General features: G+C 38.6%; 1 protein-coding gene across 1 annotated transcript in view; it reads left to right on the top strand.

The window, feature by feature from the left end:
• Window positions 1-12,387, top strand: part of ramp1 (receptor activity modifying protein 1) — a 43,356-nt gene extending 30,969 nt beyond the window's left edge. The window contains exon 3 of the mRNA XM_017469348.3: window positions 10,451-12,387. Within this exon, the coding sequence (XP_017324837.1) occupies window positions 10,451-10,706 (256 nt within the window). The 3' untranslated portion in view covers window positions 10,707-12,387. The remainder of the gene's footprint in view (window positions 1-10,450) is intronic.
• Window positions 12,388-17,592: the final 5,205 nt, after the last annotated feature.

Below are 17,592 nucleotides of genomic sequence, written 5' to 3'. Positions count from 1 at the left end.
GTATGGTGATATGCCAATAATGTTATGCTGTACCAATAGATGAAAGAATATGTTCATCCCAGATGCTGCGCATCCCTTAATAGATGGGATGAAACTTTTATAGCTATAGAGTTGATCTTCTCCAGGCATCTGCTCCCCCATTGTGTATGCTCAGTTTGGCACTAACTTGATGCCAAGTCTCGCAGGATCCTTGAGCTCTGCACTCAGCTCCCACAGAACACACTCAGGACAAACAACCTTTAAAAACCACTCATATGATCTAGTATCACTTCGTCACATTAATGACTTCTGTGCTCTACAATATCCAGGCTTTAGCTGTCTGTAAGGCACAATGCAGCAGGCTAGTTTTTGAGGATTGTGTATTGCAATTCTCAGCCTAATTCATGTATGATTAATATAGGCATTTAGGCTGGGAAGGTTAAGAGTTCAGTATATTGTAAAATCTATTCCTATTCCTATGGTCACCATGGATGAAAGTTTAATTGTGTCACCATTTCTTAGTCCTGTGCAATTCTCGAGTAAATAACAGTTAAAGTCAGAGATCATGGGCATGGTCACTGTGTGCTGATATGTGTCTCAAGTTTCTCTAGTCAGATATATTTAGTGGTGTTAAACCATTCGGAAATTCAATCTACTGACTCATGGGAGTGACATCTGCTTTAGGAGTCCCCAAACCAACCCCCCCAAACCCACTCCATATGGTTATTGGAAAGAAGCCTCCATATGCTCACTTATTTTAGGAGCTGAGAAGCTCACTACAAGTGCTGCTTTAGGTGTTTTTTTTTTTTTTTTTTGAGAAATCGCAATATTCCAAAATGTGCATAATTTCCATGCCTTTTCAAATGCAGATTTGCATAATAATGAATAAATGAGTGTCACATCTCTTATTGTTAAGGAAAATGGTCATATGTACAAATGTGCATTGTTAGTTTGGTAGCATAGCATAACTTAGCATAGACAGCGTCATTTAAACAATAATCTTAAAAACTTGAATCATTAAATCCTGAATGTAAAGTGCAGCTGTGATTTAGCATTTCTTCAAAACTATGACTAACAGCTGGTACAGTGAAAAAAAGTCCAGAGGGATGTTTTTCATCACGGCTCTTTAAATATCCATTTCCTTTCCCTTTCCCCCTGAAACTAAAAGGTTATGGTAGTTTCGTAATAGTTTTTTTTTTTTATTTGTTTCCTTTTTATTTGTTTTTTTGGACATAAACCATTCATTTAAGTATGTATCTAGAAGAAGATATCCACTGTTTCACAATTTGATTTGATTTTTACTGAATGGCTTTGAAATTTAGGTCAAGCTCAACACATAAGATGATTGTTGAGCTTGAACAGCACCCTCCTACCTCAACTCTCTCAGGAAGGCTTACGTTCCCTCACGCAATCTGCGATCAATCAACGACCGACGCTGAGTAGTACCTACTCAGCGTAGTACCTACTCAGCATGGCTCAAGGTCCCTTTCAAGAACATTCAAACTAACTGTTTTCCGCAGTGGTGGAATGCACTTCCAACTTCAATCTGGACCGCAGAATCTCTCACCATCTTCAAAAAACAGCTAAAGAACCACCTCTTCCATGAACACCTAACCAACCCATAAAATAAATAAATAAATAAATAAATAAATAAATAAATAAATAAATTTACTCTGGCAGTTACTCTACTCTGCGCACGTTGCTTCTTCTGGAACTCAATTAAAAGATCTTGTATGGTAGCACTACTTGTATTGTTCTCTGCTTGATATTTTGTATTTGCTTGTATTTGGGTGTAAAGTGTCTTCCGAATATGTTAAAAGATGTAAATACTTTAGTATATATTTTATTAATATTTTGTTATAAATGACACTTTGTTTGATTTACAATTTCTGATAACTCTGTACTGTGAAGTCTACAAATAAGCATATATCTGTAACAACCTATTAATTAATGAATTAATATATGCACTAAATTTTAACTCGTCAGGAAATAAAGTATATACATTAGTTTGTCATATATACGAATAGCCATTAACAAAGATTATAGTTCAGTATTAACATCTAATTAAATCAGTTAATTATGATAATGGCTTGCATTATTAATAAAGATTATTTACATTGTGAGGGTTGTGCTTAGAAACAATGTAAGTTGGCCAAAATTATGGGTGATTTGAGGCTCTCTTGATACAAACACTGCATGCTAGTAGATACCAGTCCTGATTAACCTACATTTTGTACACGTTAATGTGAATAATCTTTATTAACAATACAAGTCATGATATCGATTAACAGAATGAGTTAATAATTAGTGCATGCACTAATGAATTATTACAAAAGTATTAGTTATGTTAATAACCTTAAAATGTCCATGTATAAAGTAGGTATATTTGTTTCTTGCCGTATACAAATTTTAAAAAATGTTTCTTAAAATAATGTAGCATATGTTTAAACCAAAAGATATGCATCATGTTTCCCATGAAAGAGGGAACGGTCTGTCCTGTCTACAGTATTTTTTCCTGGGTTGTTCTGCAGCCACTCCACTGCACAGATTAATATGACTGTTATCAGTAGCAAATAAAAAAAACAAACGTCCCAGGCGAATTCATATGGCATTTAAGTAATATCTTTAACAGAGGGAGGACTGCTGACGCAGAACAGCAAGCATGGCCGTTACAAGACAGTGCAAGGTGCTGTGTATTGAGCACACAAAAAGTACTGGAGCAGGAAAGCGGCTGTGCTGAGAATTTCCACATGTGAGTGCACTTCAGTTTGGCGCTGAGCACTGACACATGCATGCTTCATTTTTAAGACTTTGGGGCAGGCATAAGAGAGACGTCTCCACTCCTCTGAGTACTTTCAAACAACCCCCTTTCTAAGGTACCCTTATTGTTTTTTAAAATACAAATTTAGTCTTAGTTGTTTATTGTTTATTTTCTGACTTCTGCATTACTCTGTCTGTAAAATCACATTTCCAAATGTTACTTACACTCATGTTAGCACGTTCACCTCACACCTCCAGGGTTGGGGGTTCGATTTCCGCCGCTACCCTGTGTGTGCGTAGTTTGCATGTTCTCCCCGTGCTACGAGGGTTCCTGCGTCCGGCAATTCTGACAATTTGTCCGGCAGCAAATACTAGCCTATCAGTCATGGGAGTGCCGGGCAAACTCGGTCTCTCACTTCAGATGCAAGGTAATCTATGAAGGGAAGAAATTCCGTCGCCAATATTCTTCTCGGGTTGCTGCTGGTGTGTTTGACTGCTTTTCGGTATTGTTACCACGTGAGGTATTGATATGAAGTTTGGCAGCCAACTCAGAACTTTGATCCCACATATTTCCGAACGTCGCATCTTCCCTTCTATTTTGAAGCAGCGTCACTAACGCACTGGCATTACTAGCTGTATCTCAATGTTGGAAATAAAGTCTCGTTGAAAAACTCATCAGGGATTAATGGAATCAGTGGCTGATTTAAGCTCATCTGCTTTAAATGTGCCGATATCTGATACGTCAGTTATTGTAACCAAGAAGCTAACTGTTACCTGTGGGCTGGCAGGACTAACAGAAAGTTGCTTTTGGAGGGTAGTGGTTCCATGTGAGGAGGTTGAGCAGCTGGCAGCTGAATCCGAATCATCTAATGAAAGAGAATGGGCCTCGGGTTGCCCGGACTCAGGTGCCGACGAGACTGTGGTCTCCACCATGGGCGGAGGAGCAATTTTTGCCTCATTAGTTTTAGGCCTTTTTGCAAATGTCTCAATCAAATTTAGCTATTTTAGAGAGCGTTTATTCATTTTGAATCTTGTTTTAGGCATTAACTATCTGAAATGTCATTTTCCATGTATGGAAAAAGCGCCAATTAAACAAAACGAAACAAGCCAACACAAACGAACACCTTTATTTATTCTCATTCTCTCTTGCGTTCTCAATATGTCTTGAGTGTACACATATAGATTAGAGTAACAAGAGCGCCCTCTCATGGTACGCACAGTGCATACAGCCGTATGTCTGCAGGCGCCACTGGCTACGAACAGTCTCCACATTATTGGAAAAAAATTTTTAACCTCACTGTAAATTGTGAACACAGAATCAAATCTCATTTTTTTAGTTAAAATTAAAGCATCACATTAGGGCAGTGTTTTTTTAAATTTTTTTATTTATTTATTTTTTTTACTTAAATACTCAGGTATTTTATACTTAAAGAGATTTAACTTTACTACATTTCATACAAATATATTAAAGCATATTTAATTGATCTAAGGGCCTGTTTACACCTGGTTACTTCATGTGTTTTGTCTGATTGGATAGCTATCCGACTGTGAAAAGACCAGGTGTAAATGCCTTCTGAAACGCATTCGAGACGGATTTAAATCCGATTGCTCAAGCTACATCAGGAGGTGGTCTGGGATGAATTCTGAATGAAACTGGACAAGTCTAAATGCATCTGGTTGTTGAAACTACATACGTCAGTGCTTTTCTCCTCCCAAGCAGAAGAACGGACCGGTATAGTCTGACGGAGATGAGGCTGCCACTTCATTAATTTGCTTTCAGGCTGACACAAAGATAATCAAACGCCTGGTGCTCCAATTGGGAAACTGGATAGCCAGTCTTGTTCCATAAAAGAAGCCAGCACTATATTTTCCCACCAGAGTTGACTCCGAGCTTTCATCCAGGTATTTTGCTGGGTTTTAAAGTTTAGTACTGCTGACAGCGAAAATGCTGCACATAATAAGTGCTGCCTTCTGTTGCGGAAGCATTGTAGCAGGCATTTTCATTTTTCTTTTCGGCCAAGTGTAAATAGAACCGTTTGAACAAATCAGACAACTATCCGATCAGAGAAAACGCATGAAGTGACCAGGTGTAAACAGGCCCTTATTTTACCCCTATTGGTCATCTCAGGTTGACCCTGAAGTGAGACCACTGCAACATAACTAGTGCCAGGTTGACTCTCTCCACTTTATTGTGATTTTTTTTCTCTCCAACTTCACATATGGGCAGACATAATTTTCGAAATTGCCTACATATCTGTTGTCACAATACTAACTACATCATGACAATATCTATTTAGAAAAATCCTAATATTGAAATATCCTAATGTTGCCTTTTATGACTCATAGCTTGGAAAAGTGTTTGTTGTTGTTGTTGTTGTTGTTGCTGTTGTTTGCCGTTGTTTGCCCTAGCTGTATTTGTAATTTCAACATTTAAAATACCAACATGGAGGGCTCCCTAAATGTACTGTATGTTGGATATCTGTCTGCTAAATTGCTTAGTATTATAACTATACAGTAGATAATGTTGTCCTTTAGCATATTTTGAGTGACGTAATAGCAATAGTGCTAATGTTTGCTAGTACTGAAACTGTGGTTAATACTTGATTAGCTAAGTTAGCGAACACAAAGCTAGAGTATTTACAGGTGAGACTGACCTGCACTTGAAGCCCTGAACAGGTCAGTAATTTTGTTACATTTCGCCGCTTCTTTTTTAGAGGGTTTCCTTTTGCGTGCCCTTTCCCTCTCTGCTCCACCTGGCCACTTCCTCTCCATCCTCGCTGTGTGCAGTGATGACTCTGTTCCAAACTATTTGCCGGAGCTGAGGAGAATGATAGCGTTTTAAGTCAAAACTAAAATGATTCATGAATTATTATCGATTTATTATCAAATGCCAAATTCGGAAAGGATCACTTGAGCACATCGGACAGGCAATCATATGAAATAATAACGATTAAATAAATAAATAAACAATGTTAAAAAAATAAATAAATAACAGCAGGGCAGCGGGCCAAATCAGTCATCAGGCCACCGGTAATTCTCTTGGTGCTCCCGATGGCCAGTCCGGGTCTGCTGCATATTGTTGCTTCATATTTATGGCATTACATTTAATTGCAAAATCATGCAGCGAAGCAGTAGGCTATGCAGCGCTGGCTAAATAGATTCATCTTTGATTGCTAGATTTATTAAACGTGTATTCTGTGCTCAGAAATGCTGGTCGACATCATTGCTGTTGCAGTATACTGTATTATCTGACTTTTGAAACTTTAGAATTTTGATCCAAAGATAGGTCATTCTTAGTTTTAAGTTTACAATGTGTATCATATTGTCTTATTCAATATATTAAATATATATCATTCTTTAAATATGCCTCTAAAATAGCGAAGACAAATAGAAAGATTAAAGGAACTGTGTGAGGTGGTTAGAGGCATTGCATCCCTCACAGACTAGATTAAAGAACAGGGCAAACTTTTTATATTATAAAAGCCATGTACTATAAAATAGTACAGGCAAATATGTACAGTTGAATTAAGAATCGAAAACCTTACACAGTCCCTGCCTTTCCCTGTTTATCCCTGCTCTGTGAACTACAGTGTTTTATATTATGCATTGCTATCTGCTTTTCACCTCAACAGAAACTGACAAACTACTGCACTGTCCAGCTACTTCATCTGATCTTGTCCCCTACCTGCCTGAGAGAAGTCTGTGTCTGAGTATTCCTGAGATAATTATATGAAAATAATTTGATAAATACCAATGTAATCATATAATCAAGCTATAATCATATTTAATTTGATAAAGGAAATGTTGGGATAAATTTGTTAGCGTATAGCATTGTAAAAGAGGGCTGCTGATTAAAAGTTTGTGTCAGCCATGTCATCCCAGGCTTCCCACACATAGCTGAATGGTCTTATAAATAGACTGCCCTATGGAGGGCACTATGGGGGTGGCTGTGTGAGGGTGAGAGAAAGAGAGAGGTGGCCTGAGTCCTGGACCAGGTAGCAAAGAGTTATCTGCTCCTCCAGGTTCACTGGAGAAAAAGCAGTGAGGCGAAATGAACAGAGGTTTTCAGGTAGTCACAAACATGCGCACGCCGCTCATGGTTAATGAAGGATTTTAAATGCTTAGTGTAAAATTAAGTGCTGTGAGCATGTAATTATAGCACAAGGCTGGAATAACCTACCATGCATTTTTATTAAATAAGAGCAATCAGTTTTATAATTTTACCAAAATTATATTTTAACTGAACAATAGCAGGTACTTCACACATTTTCAGACTTCACTGTTCAGTGACAGCAATGAACAGCTGGAATGAAAGGGTACTAATAAATACATCATTATGTCATAATAAATAGGTCTGAATATCCAGTACACAGCACTTATTTCTGTAAATAACTGAACACTACCTGAGGCAGTGTGCTCATATTCTTTGTTTGTATTTGCATATTATCATTACCCAGTTTCCGTTTGGGGATCAATAAAGCCACCGTCACCTCTGGCTTGATCATTAAAGACAAATATATATCTATATCCGGATTCCTGTTGCTTTGTGACACTGTGCACTGTTGAAAGCTCTAAATAAATAAAATTGAATTACATTGAATTGAACGTACCATTGTAATATGTGAACCTATCTCAACCTGGTAGGATCTTAGTATTGGTGTAGGATAATTATTAGAGGTGTAACGATAAACAGAATTAAAATTTGATACAATATGATGCAATACATTTTTGATGCAGCAAAAACAAACATTGCTTGAATATGTGCTGTAGGTTTCCATTTTCAATTGAAGTGTGAAGTTGTGCGATCCATTCAGACACTTAGTAGCATATAACGAAACAAAAGCTGTGCATTAGAATGAAACAAAATTAATGGGTTTCAATGGTGTGACTCATGAGGGGGCGTGTCTGAAGCATGAGGATTTTCTTATTCTGCTAGTTGTGTAGCTCATGTAGCTCGAGTAGAGTCATGTAGCCCTAAATGTGTTTTTGGTTAAGATTTTCATTCTCCACCACAGAATGAACTTCCCAGTTGCCTCTGTGATTTCTTTAACTTCACATAGGAAAGACTGTGTTCGTGTGTGTGTGTACGAATGGCATGCTAGTCGTACGTTTGTGGTGTTTACCAGGAAGCTGAAGATCTCCCATACACCAAACCTGCTTGCTGTTGATTATAACCTTGCTGTTTTTCTTGCGCTAACAGCATGCTTGGGAGAATTAAAAAAAAAAAAAAAACTCCTGTGACCTCTCCTGACTTAAGATAAAGAGGAAATTACTTTTTCAAAGGAGGGTGTGTAATCCTATTGGGCATGGAGTTCACCAGAGCTTCACAGGTTGCCACTGCAGTCCTCTTCCACTCCTCCATGACGACATCACGGAGCTGGTGGATGTTAGAGACCTTGTGCTCCTCCCCCTTCCATTTGAGGATGCCCCACAGATGCTCAATAGGATTTAGGTCTGGAGACATGCTTGGCCAGTCCATCACCTTCACCCTCAACTTCTTTAGCAAGGCAGTGGTCGTCTTGGAGGTGTGTTTGAGGTCATTATCATGCTGGAATACTGCATACTGATCATGCTCTGCTTCAGTATGTCACAGTACATGTTGGCATTCATGGTTCCCTCAATGAACTGTAGCTCCACACTGCCGGCAGCACTCATGCAGCCCCAGACCATGACACTCCCACAACCATGCTTGACTGTAGGCAAGACACACTTGTCTTTGTACTCCTCACCTGGTTGCCACCACACATGCTTGACACCATCTGAACCAGATAAGTTTATCTTGGTCTCATCAGACCACAGGACATGGTTCCAGTAATCCATGTCCTTAGTCTGCTTGCCTTTTGCGGCTTTCTTGTGCATCGTCTTTAGAAGAGGCTTCCTTCTGGGATGACAGCCATGCAGACCAATTTGATGCAGTGTGCGGTGTATGGTCTGAGCACTGACAGGCTGACCCCCCCACCCCTTCAACCTCTGCAGCAATGCTAGCAGCACTCATACGTCTATTTCCCAAACACAACCTCTGGATATGACGCTGTGTACGTGCACTCAACCTCTTTGGTCGACCATGGTGAGGCCTGTTCTGAGTGGAACCTGTCCTGTTAAACCGCTGTATGGTCTTGGCCACCGTGCTGCAGCTCAGTGTAAGGGTCTTGGCAATCTTCTTATAGCATAGGCCATCTTTAGGTAGAGCAACAATTCTTTTTTTCAGATCCTCAGAGAGTTCTTTGCCATGAGGTGCCATGTTGAACTTCCAGTGACCAGTATGAGGGAGTGTGAGAGCAATGACACTAAATTTAACACACCTGCTCACCATTCACACCTGAGATCTTGTAACACTAACAAGTCACATGACACCGGGGAGGGAAAATGGCTAATTGGGCCCAATTAATTAATTAATTAATTGATTAATTAATTAAAGGTATATATTAAACATTTTTTCTATTCTATTCCTATTTAATGTGTATTCTTTCTTATCTGTTTTTGTATATGTGTGTGTGTGTGTGTGTGTGTGTGTATATATATATATATATATATATTATATATATATATATATATATATATACATATATATATATATATATATATATATATATATATATATATATAGTAGGAATAGAAAAATAAGAATTAGCAGTAAAATAAATAATTATAATGGTAATATGTACACTATGAACACCTCAATGTTTGTACAGATGAATAAGAATATGAATATATACAGATGAGTAACACCTCGTTTATATACAGATAAGTGACAAATGGAATATTGCACAGTTCACAGTATAGGGTGAGTAACAAATAGTAATAAATGAATAAATGTTCATATTGCAGAATATTGTGAACGTGTTGGCTGATGATGCAAAAACAGCCAGCAGTGCCACATTATGTTGTTTTTGCATTAAAGAGTCTTACTGCAGTAGGGATATCAAGGCCCTGCGGAAGCGCTCCTTCTTACACTGAGGGTGCAGCAGTTTGCTGCTGAAGGCGCTGCTCAGGGACCCCAGTGTCTCATACAGTGGGTGACACCTCTATGCTGTCCAGAGGGCAGACCAGGACAGAGATAGCCCTCTTAACCAGTTTGCTAAGACGTTTCCTGTCCCTCTCTGTGCTGTAGGGGGTCTAGCTCTGAGCTCACCAGGGTCTGCAGTTGTTGCAGTACAATCCTCATAATATAAACTATAAAGTGGTATGTGTTTTCATGTATTTTATGACAAATAACCTACTTTATTATGCAGCCTGTTAAATATATTACTCCAAAGAAACTATATGGGATGCCGAGGTAATCTGCAGCCTGATGGTGCAGTCGGTAGCATTGCTGCCCCACAACTCCAGCTTCCCAGTTAGATCCTGATCTCGGGTTACTGTTTGTGCAGAGTTTCTGTATATGTTTCCCCATGTCAGTGTGGGTTTCTTCCAAGTTCTCTGGATTCCCCCCACTCCCTTCAAAAAAACATGCCAGTAGGTGAATTGGCTATGCTAAAAGGCCCCTAGGTGTGTGCATGATGCCTTGTAATGTATAGACTTCCCATTTAGGGTGTATTCCCACCTGGGGTAGGCTCCGGATCCAGGATAAAATGGATACTAAAGATGAATTAATGGATGAATGAATAATTATTTAGCCTACATTTATCAACACAATGTTCTTGATTCCAGCTAATTTGCAATTTTTTTGTGAGCATATTTTTAATCATTCTTTTATATTTCTTTCCTGAAGGTCCTATGGAGAGCTGACAAACTGCACGTACCTGGTGGCCTTGAAGATGAACTGTTTCTGGCCCAACAGGCTAGTGGACGAGTTCTTTATCGGTGTTCACCAGCACTACTTCCACAACTGCTCGCCCACCGGCCGACTGCCTCATGACCCACCCAACAGAATTTTAGGGCCCTTCATCATAGTACCCGTTGTGGTCACTCTGCTCATGACTGCTCTGGTGGTGTGGAGGAGTAAACGCAGTGAGGGCATTGTGTAATGCAGATCGGCCTGCTCCAGTGACCCTCTAAAGCACAGAGGCTCACATTACCAAACCCAGAGAACATGCACTATGCTCCTGAAACTGAGAGATGTTCAACTATTGACTCGTATCTCATCAAATAGCTAATGAACGACGCAGCATGCTACTCACACACACACACACACACACACACACACAAACAAATGACCTGAAAAAACTATACTAGAGACTGCCTTTAAAATACACAATACTATACCGGCAAAGCTTACTTTCCTAGACTTCTGTCATATATCTGCAAGGTCCTGGTTGGTAGTTTAAAGCAGTGCATTTTCATTACAATACCTCAACAGTGAGACAGCTGAAGTGCCAGTGGAACTGACACTGGCTGAATAAATCTAATTTCTGAACAGATAAACCACAGGATCACTGTTATCATCGTCATCTGTGAACGCTGGACTCCACAGCTCTCTTTCCTCTCACCTTCATGCATCCTTCCAAATCCTGATAAAGTTTAATATAGCTGATATGCTGATTGAGTTTATTTTCAAAATGGAGTAAACTATGTGACTATTAACATACTGTGTAAATGGCAATGACATTATAATTTTATTGACGAATAAACATTTATGGTGAAGCAAAATTTGATCTATCTTGAAATGACTGGGTTTAATTACACAAGGCAATCTGTAAAGCTTGTTAGCTTGATTTGTAATGATTAGCGACTTTGATTAATTGAATGTTCATTTGGAGTAAAGTTTGTAAAGCTGATGACTCTGGCACCTGCTCTGTTTTCAAAGGGACTGTTCCATTTCTTATCCTGTGTTTATATTTAAATCTGATTGCTTTCCTTACAATCTGTCCTGCTGGCTAAACACCCTGAACCAAAAATGTGTAGACTTTATAAGTAAGCGATGGTAGCTCAGTGTTTCTGCATAAGTGAATTTGCTCTAGTGTCTGGAAGGTTGTGAGCTTAAATCACAGGATTGGCAGAAAGGCACTGAGCAAGTCGCGCAACATTCAACTGTATGCTTGGTTTGTATTCTGCCTCACTTGGGATATGTAAGTTTAAGGAAAGTATATAGTAGATGATTTTTCAATATGTAATATTATTGCAATTATTAGCATTCTTGTAAAAACTAGAGATGCACCAATGTATCGGCCAATGAAGGCTATTTTTTATGCTATGGGTTTAAAAACATCCTATGATCAGGGCCGATTACTGTAAATACTGTCAATCAAAAGAGGGCGGGAAAACACATTGATTTTGTGCTGTGTGTAAAGATGATGTCTCTTGTGTGGAATGAAGACAAAACTTCCGTTTCTGAGCTCTATAAGATCTGCACTGCTAAAAATTTTACACCGGAAGTGAGCAGCAGTGAATTTCATATCCAGTTAATGTTAATATATAAAAAAGTTTATATTACATATTACCAGTTTGATGTTCAATGATGAAGTAGAAATACTTTTGTTTGTGGTGAGTGAATATGAAGTCTAACAGGAGTTTTTTTTTTTTTTTTTAGAATTTAGTCAATGTTAATATGAATTCATAACATTCAATAAGTTAAGAAATCTTACTTTAATCTTCATAATTTAGTTCATGTGTTCATGTTAATTAGAGTAATGTGTTTTCTGTTTATGAGACCAGTTACTGTGAAACAACTTGCTGAAATGGAGAGAATAAAGTTTTTATTTGCATTTCTTTCAGAATTGTGGAATTAATTATTATTCATTTAAAAGAAGGCATAAAAGGCAGAACTATCGGTATCGGTTATTGGTTGACAAATTTAGTATCGGTGCATCTCTAGTAAAAACCATTTCTGTTGTGACTGTTTCTACCATTACTATTCACTGCACTTCAGAAGCTCCTGAGTTCTGCAAACAAAAGCACCATAGCTCTATCAGTCCTGAACCTTTTCCTATCAATATTGGAACCTTTCACTGTCTCACTACCACCTGCTTTGTTTATAGTACATTCATGTGCTTACTCTCTCTCTCGCTCCACTGACTGGCCGTGGCTCCCATCACTTCAGACTTCTTTTGTGCCTGACGTTGGGGTCTGATGATCCACCCATCTATTTTCTGTACTGCTTATCCTACAGAATTCATCGCAGGGCACAATCACATACACATTCACACACCCAGTCATACACTACGGACACTTTGGACATGCCAATCAGCCTACCATGCATGTCTTTGGACTATTCCCATCTCATGCCCAATGTTTCTGGTGTAGGCTCCAGATCCATCACAACCCTGACAGGAAAAAGCAGCTAATATAGTGGAATGAATAGATTCAGTGAATCAAGACACTTAGTATTCACATGTATTGTTGTGCAGGGGGTTAAGTGAACAAAAATTACAAAGTGAAATAAAAAAGAATAACCTAGCAGCACAAATCCACCAGTGAGCTTTGTAACATGACATTTTCCTCATTTATTTGGATAAACATAACATTTTCAAAACCTGGCTCATTTCCAAAGGAAACAGCTGTGGGCCCAATTATGTCACATCAAATTTGCATATGCATCAATCACAATTAAACAAATTTAATTACTCTTGCACATACATTTACAAGAAAAGCTCGAAAATGTATGACTCTTGCTCGGTTTAACAGAGCAGAGATTTAGCTCAAAGATCAATCAACAGAAATGCTGCAACAAATAAGAAGCTCATTTATCACTCGCATGTAATGTTAATTTGTCATGATATAATCATTACAACTGTCAGTTGATGCTAAACTGTAGGACACATTCACATATGCCCTCGTTGTTGCTGCAATACAGCTGTTTACATAAGAAAAAATAAGTATAGCCCATGGAAATTGTTGGCTTTTTGACATATTTGGACAAGCAAACAAAGCAAAGATTTGGTCATCTTTGAAACAGTGCTGATTAATGAAGTTGATACACTTGAACAAACCTTCAAGGAAAATTATCTTCAAGCTCTCTTTGAGATATGATGCAGAATTCATAGTTGAATCAATGAATGCAAGCTGTCTAGTCCCTGAAGCAGCAAAGCAAGCCCAAACCATAACATTTCCACCACCGTGCTTCAGAGCTGGTATGAGGTGCTTCTTCTGAAAAGCTGTCTTTGGTCTGTGCCAAACATATCTGCTGTTACTATGGCCAAACATCTCTATCCTTGATTTGTGTGTCCAGAGCACATTATTCCAAAATCCCTGGTCTTTGCTTATATGCTCATTGGTCTTGCACAGGCTTTTTCCTGGAATGCCTTCCATGCAGGTCAAATTTGTGCAATCTCTTTCTAATTGTAGAAGCATGCACTTTGACACCAAATCCTGTAATTAACTTTTGGAGTTCATGGAGACTTCTTTTTGCAACAGACGGTCTGTTCAAAGGCTGAGTTTACTTTGAAATCTGTTTGAAATCTGTACCACTTTTAGACGATTTTCCTTACAGAGGAATGATGTATTTCAAATAATTTGGAGATCTTTTTAAATCTCCTGCCAAACTCATAGGCATCCACAACTTTTTTTCTGAAGGCCTTTTTTTCTGAAGGCCTTTTTTTTCTGAAGGCCATTCCCCTTTATTACACATAACTTCATTTATGGACTTTAATGTTTGGATTTCTTTATATGTGTGGATTTCTTGAGTTAATACCAAAGTATGGTGAATATTTCATGTGAATAGTTTCATTGGAAATATATTTACTGAAAATTTTTTTGACGCTTTCAATCCTTATTTCCCCCACTATAGATGCCTGAACAGAGAAGAGTCTTGATGCATGCCTTCCTTGTACTCTGAGAGATGGTGGGACCAGTCAAGCAGTGCTAGAGGATCGAAGGGAGTGTGGTGCAGTGCGGGGTGTGATAAGTGCTTTGAAGTAAGTGAGTACTGGTCCATTTTTGGCTTTGTAGGCAAACATCAGTGTTTTAAGTCTGATGTGGGCAGCTACAGGAAGCTTGTGGAGGGAGCATAGCAATGTGTTGGTGTGGGAAAAGTTAGGAAGGATGGAAACCAGTCATGCAACTCCATTCTGGATCTGTTGCAGAAGTCGAATGGCGCTCAGAGGCAGACCTGCCAGTAGTGAGTTGTAGTAATCCAGTTTCAAAATGACAAGAGACCGAACCAGCACCTGAGTGGCCTGTATAAATTATATAATGAACGAATCCTTCTGGTGTTGTAAAGGAGAAATCGACATGAGTGTGTCAGATTCGCAATGTGAGAGGATAAGGACAGTTGATTGTCCATGGTTACCTCAAGGTTATGTTCAGTAACCGAACTCCTCCAGGAGGCATAGTAGTTATTAATAGTTTCTTAGTAGTTCTCCGGGAGGCATGAAAGAAATAGTAGTTATTGATTAGTTAATAGTGAACTACTGCATTCATATGTGCGCTATTACTTACAAATTCATTAATCAGAATTTCTAGTTGGTTAATAGTAGTTACTAGAATGTTAATATTGTGTTATTAATTTCTTCCTGTGTAGGTAATCATTAATGAAGGATCCGTATTCTAAAGTGTTACCAATTAGAAAATTAAAGATCTCTAGGCTGCTCTTTAGTGATTCATAATGAGACACAACTGTCAAGAGAAAATCAACTTGTTAATGAGATGCAGCCTTCATCAGTCTCAAGGTGCAATAGGCTAATTGCAATCATGCATGTTAATTTCTCTCTCAGTGAGAGAGAGTGATCTAGTAACACATGATTTAGACAAGCTGTGACAGGTATGAAGAGAGACATGTACGGAAACACAGTTACTTCATTGCAATTGTGTAATTGTCTAACATCAAGTAGCCTGTTGTATTGTATGTTCGGCTATAAGCAGGTTAAGAGGCTAATATCGATCTAGGATTGACAATACTTTATGCTTAATGTTTGAGGAGGGATCTGTCCTTGTAGCAGATAGTGAGCAAGAAGATGTGATAGGGGATGATGAAAGGGAAGAGAGCAAGGAAAATTAAGGTTGCTCTCAGGGTAGTGAGGAGGATGAGGATAGGACAGAAGAGGAAGGGGAAAAATGTGAGGGCAATGCAGAAAAGTATTTGCCAGAGGACCCAGGACTATGGCCAGAGAAGTTCACTAATCAACAGAGAGACACAATTGTTTGCACGCTGGCTAATAAAGGTGCAGAAAAAAACAGAAACAACCAAAATGGCACCCAAAGATATGGAAAGAAAACCATTCCCAAATTATTATCAATATGCAAAGTCAGCCAATGGATGTGAGAAAATCAGAAGAGATTATTATTTATAGTGATAGTACAGAGGCTCTGTACTGCATCCCATGCCTTGTGTTCTCTCATGAACAGACAAAGCCATCCAAAAGTGCAGTGAACGGCAAGGATAGATTTAAGTTAGTGAACATGAAATGGCAAAGAATGTATGGAAAATTACCAAAACATGAGACACACCCAATCCATAAGCAGTGGTATGTGAAATGGAAAAGCCTTAAGCACTCATTAATGGCAGCAAATGGAGTTGATGGTCACCTTCAAAAACAATTTCAGACAAAAGAAGAGAAGACTAAAATAATTTTAGAGAGGCTTTTGAATATGACCCTTCATTTCACTTCAAGAAATCTTGCATTCAGAGACAAAACCGCTAATTTAGATGATATTCATAATGGCAAATTTATTGGCACTCTTGAGTTGCTGTCACATTATGATCCCCTTTTACACAAGCATTACATTACATTGCCATTACACAAGGGTCATAGTTAACTCATTATCTCAGTGGTGAGAAACAGAACAAGTTCATTGAGCTCTGCGGCAAAAGAGTGTTAAACTCTATCCTGGCAGAAAGAGAAGATGCAATCTATTTCTCTGTGATATGTAACTCAACACCAAACATATCTCACACTGAACAGAACATACTATTGGTAAGATATGTGCATCAAGACAAAGACAGTGGTGTTTGGATGATAACCACGAGTTCAATTCAATTCAAAGACTTTCACAAAAAGACAGGCAGGGACATTTCAGAAATTATTCAAGCAGTGTTGCAAGACAGTGGCATACCATTAGAGTACTGTAGAGGACAAGGTTATGATAATGGAGCCAAAAGGTCTGGAAAGGTGAAAGGAGTGCAAGCTCAGATTTTGAAAGCACATCCACTTGATACATACCCTGTAGCATTCCCATACCCTCAATCTGGTGGGTGTACATGCAGCTGAGTTGTGTCGCCAGGTCTCAACGTTTTTTGGCAATGTTAATCGTCTCTACAATCTCTACAATCTCTACAAGTTCTAGTACAGAACGATGGGCAATGAAGGGAAAAACAAGATGCTCTCTTCAAGAACCAAAACCTGATTCTTCAGGCAGCTGATATTTCTCTGGATATTGAGGCTGCAAACATCAAGACACTACATGACAAAATACAGGCTATTCGTAATGAATGGGACTCCCTGCTCTCCGAGGCCTCCTTAGTAGCGCAAGCAATGGAGATCCCTGCTCAATTTCAGAGTGAACAAAGAAAGACGGAAGCGGAAAAAGAAATGCATGTGCATGAGATGACACAAGAAGATGCAACTCAAAAGAGTGCAGAAAGTGCATTCAGAAGCAACATATTTTTTCTTGCAATGGATAGTATTATCAGTTACTTGAGTGCAAGGTTCCAGATCACAGCAACCATAAGTGAAACATTTGCACCCATTCTAAAACTGACAGATATGACTGAAGAGCAGATAAAGACAACATGCAGGGCAATGACAAGAAAATACCACAAGGATCTCACAGCTGAATTTGAAAATGAAATGCTGAAACCTGAACACAATATATATAATCACTGCAATCTTGATCTCATTATACTAAGCATGCCTAACTTTTTTTCCCTTAGCTTTCTACGGTTTTAATTATTTAGGTTTGTGGCCTACATGCTTTTAAACCACTACACTGTGGGCTTAGATAGTAAGATAGATTAAATGTACAACAGTTGTACATATT

The sequence above is a fragment of the Ictalurus punctatus genome, chromosome 6 (assembly GCF_001660625.3).
Source record: "Ictalurus punctatus breed USDA103 chromosome 6, Coco_2.0, whole genome shotgun sequence".
In the NCBI taxonomy this organism is placed as follows: Eukaryota; Metazoa; Chordata; class Actinopteri; order Siluriformes; family Ictaluridae; genus Ictalurus; species Ictalurus punctatus.
Note: the sequence above shows the minus strand (reverse complement) of the source record. Positions and strands in the feature narration are given on the sequence as shown.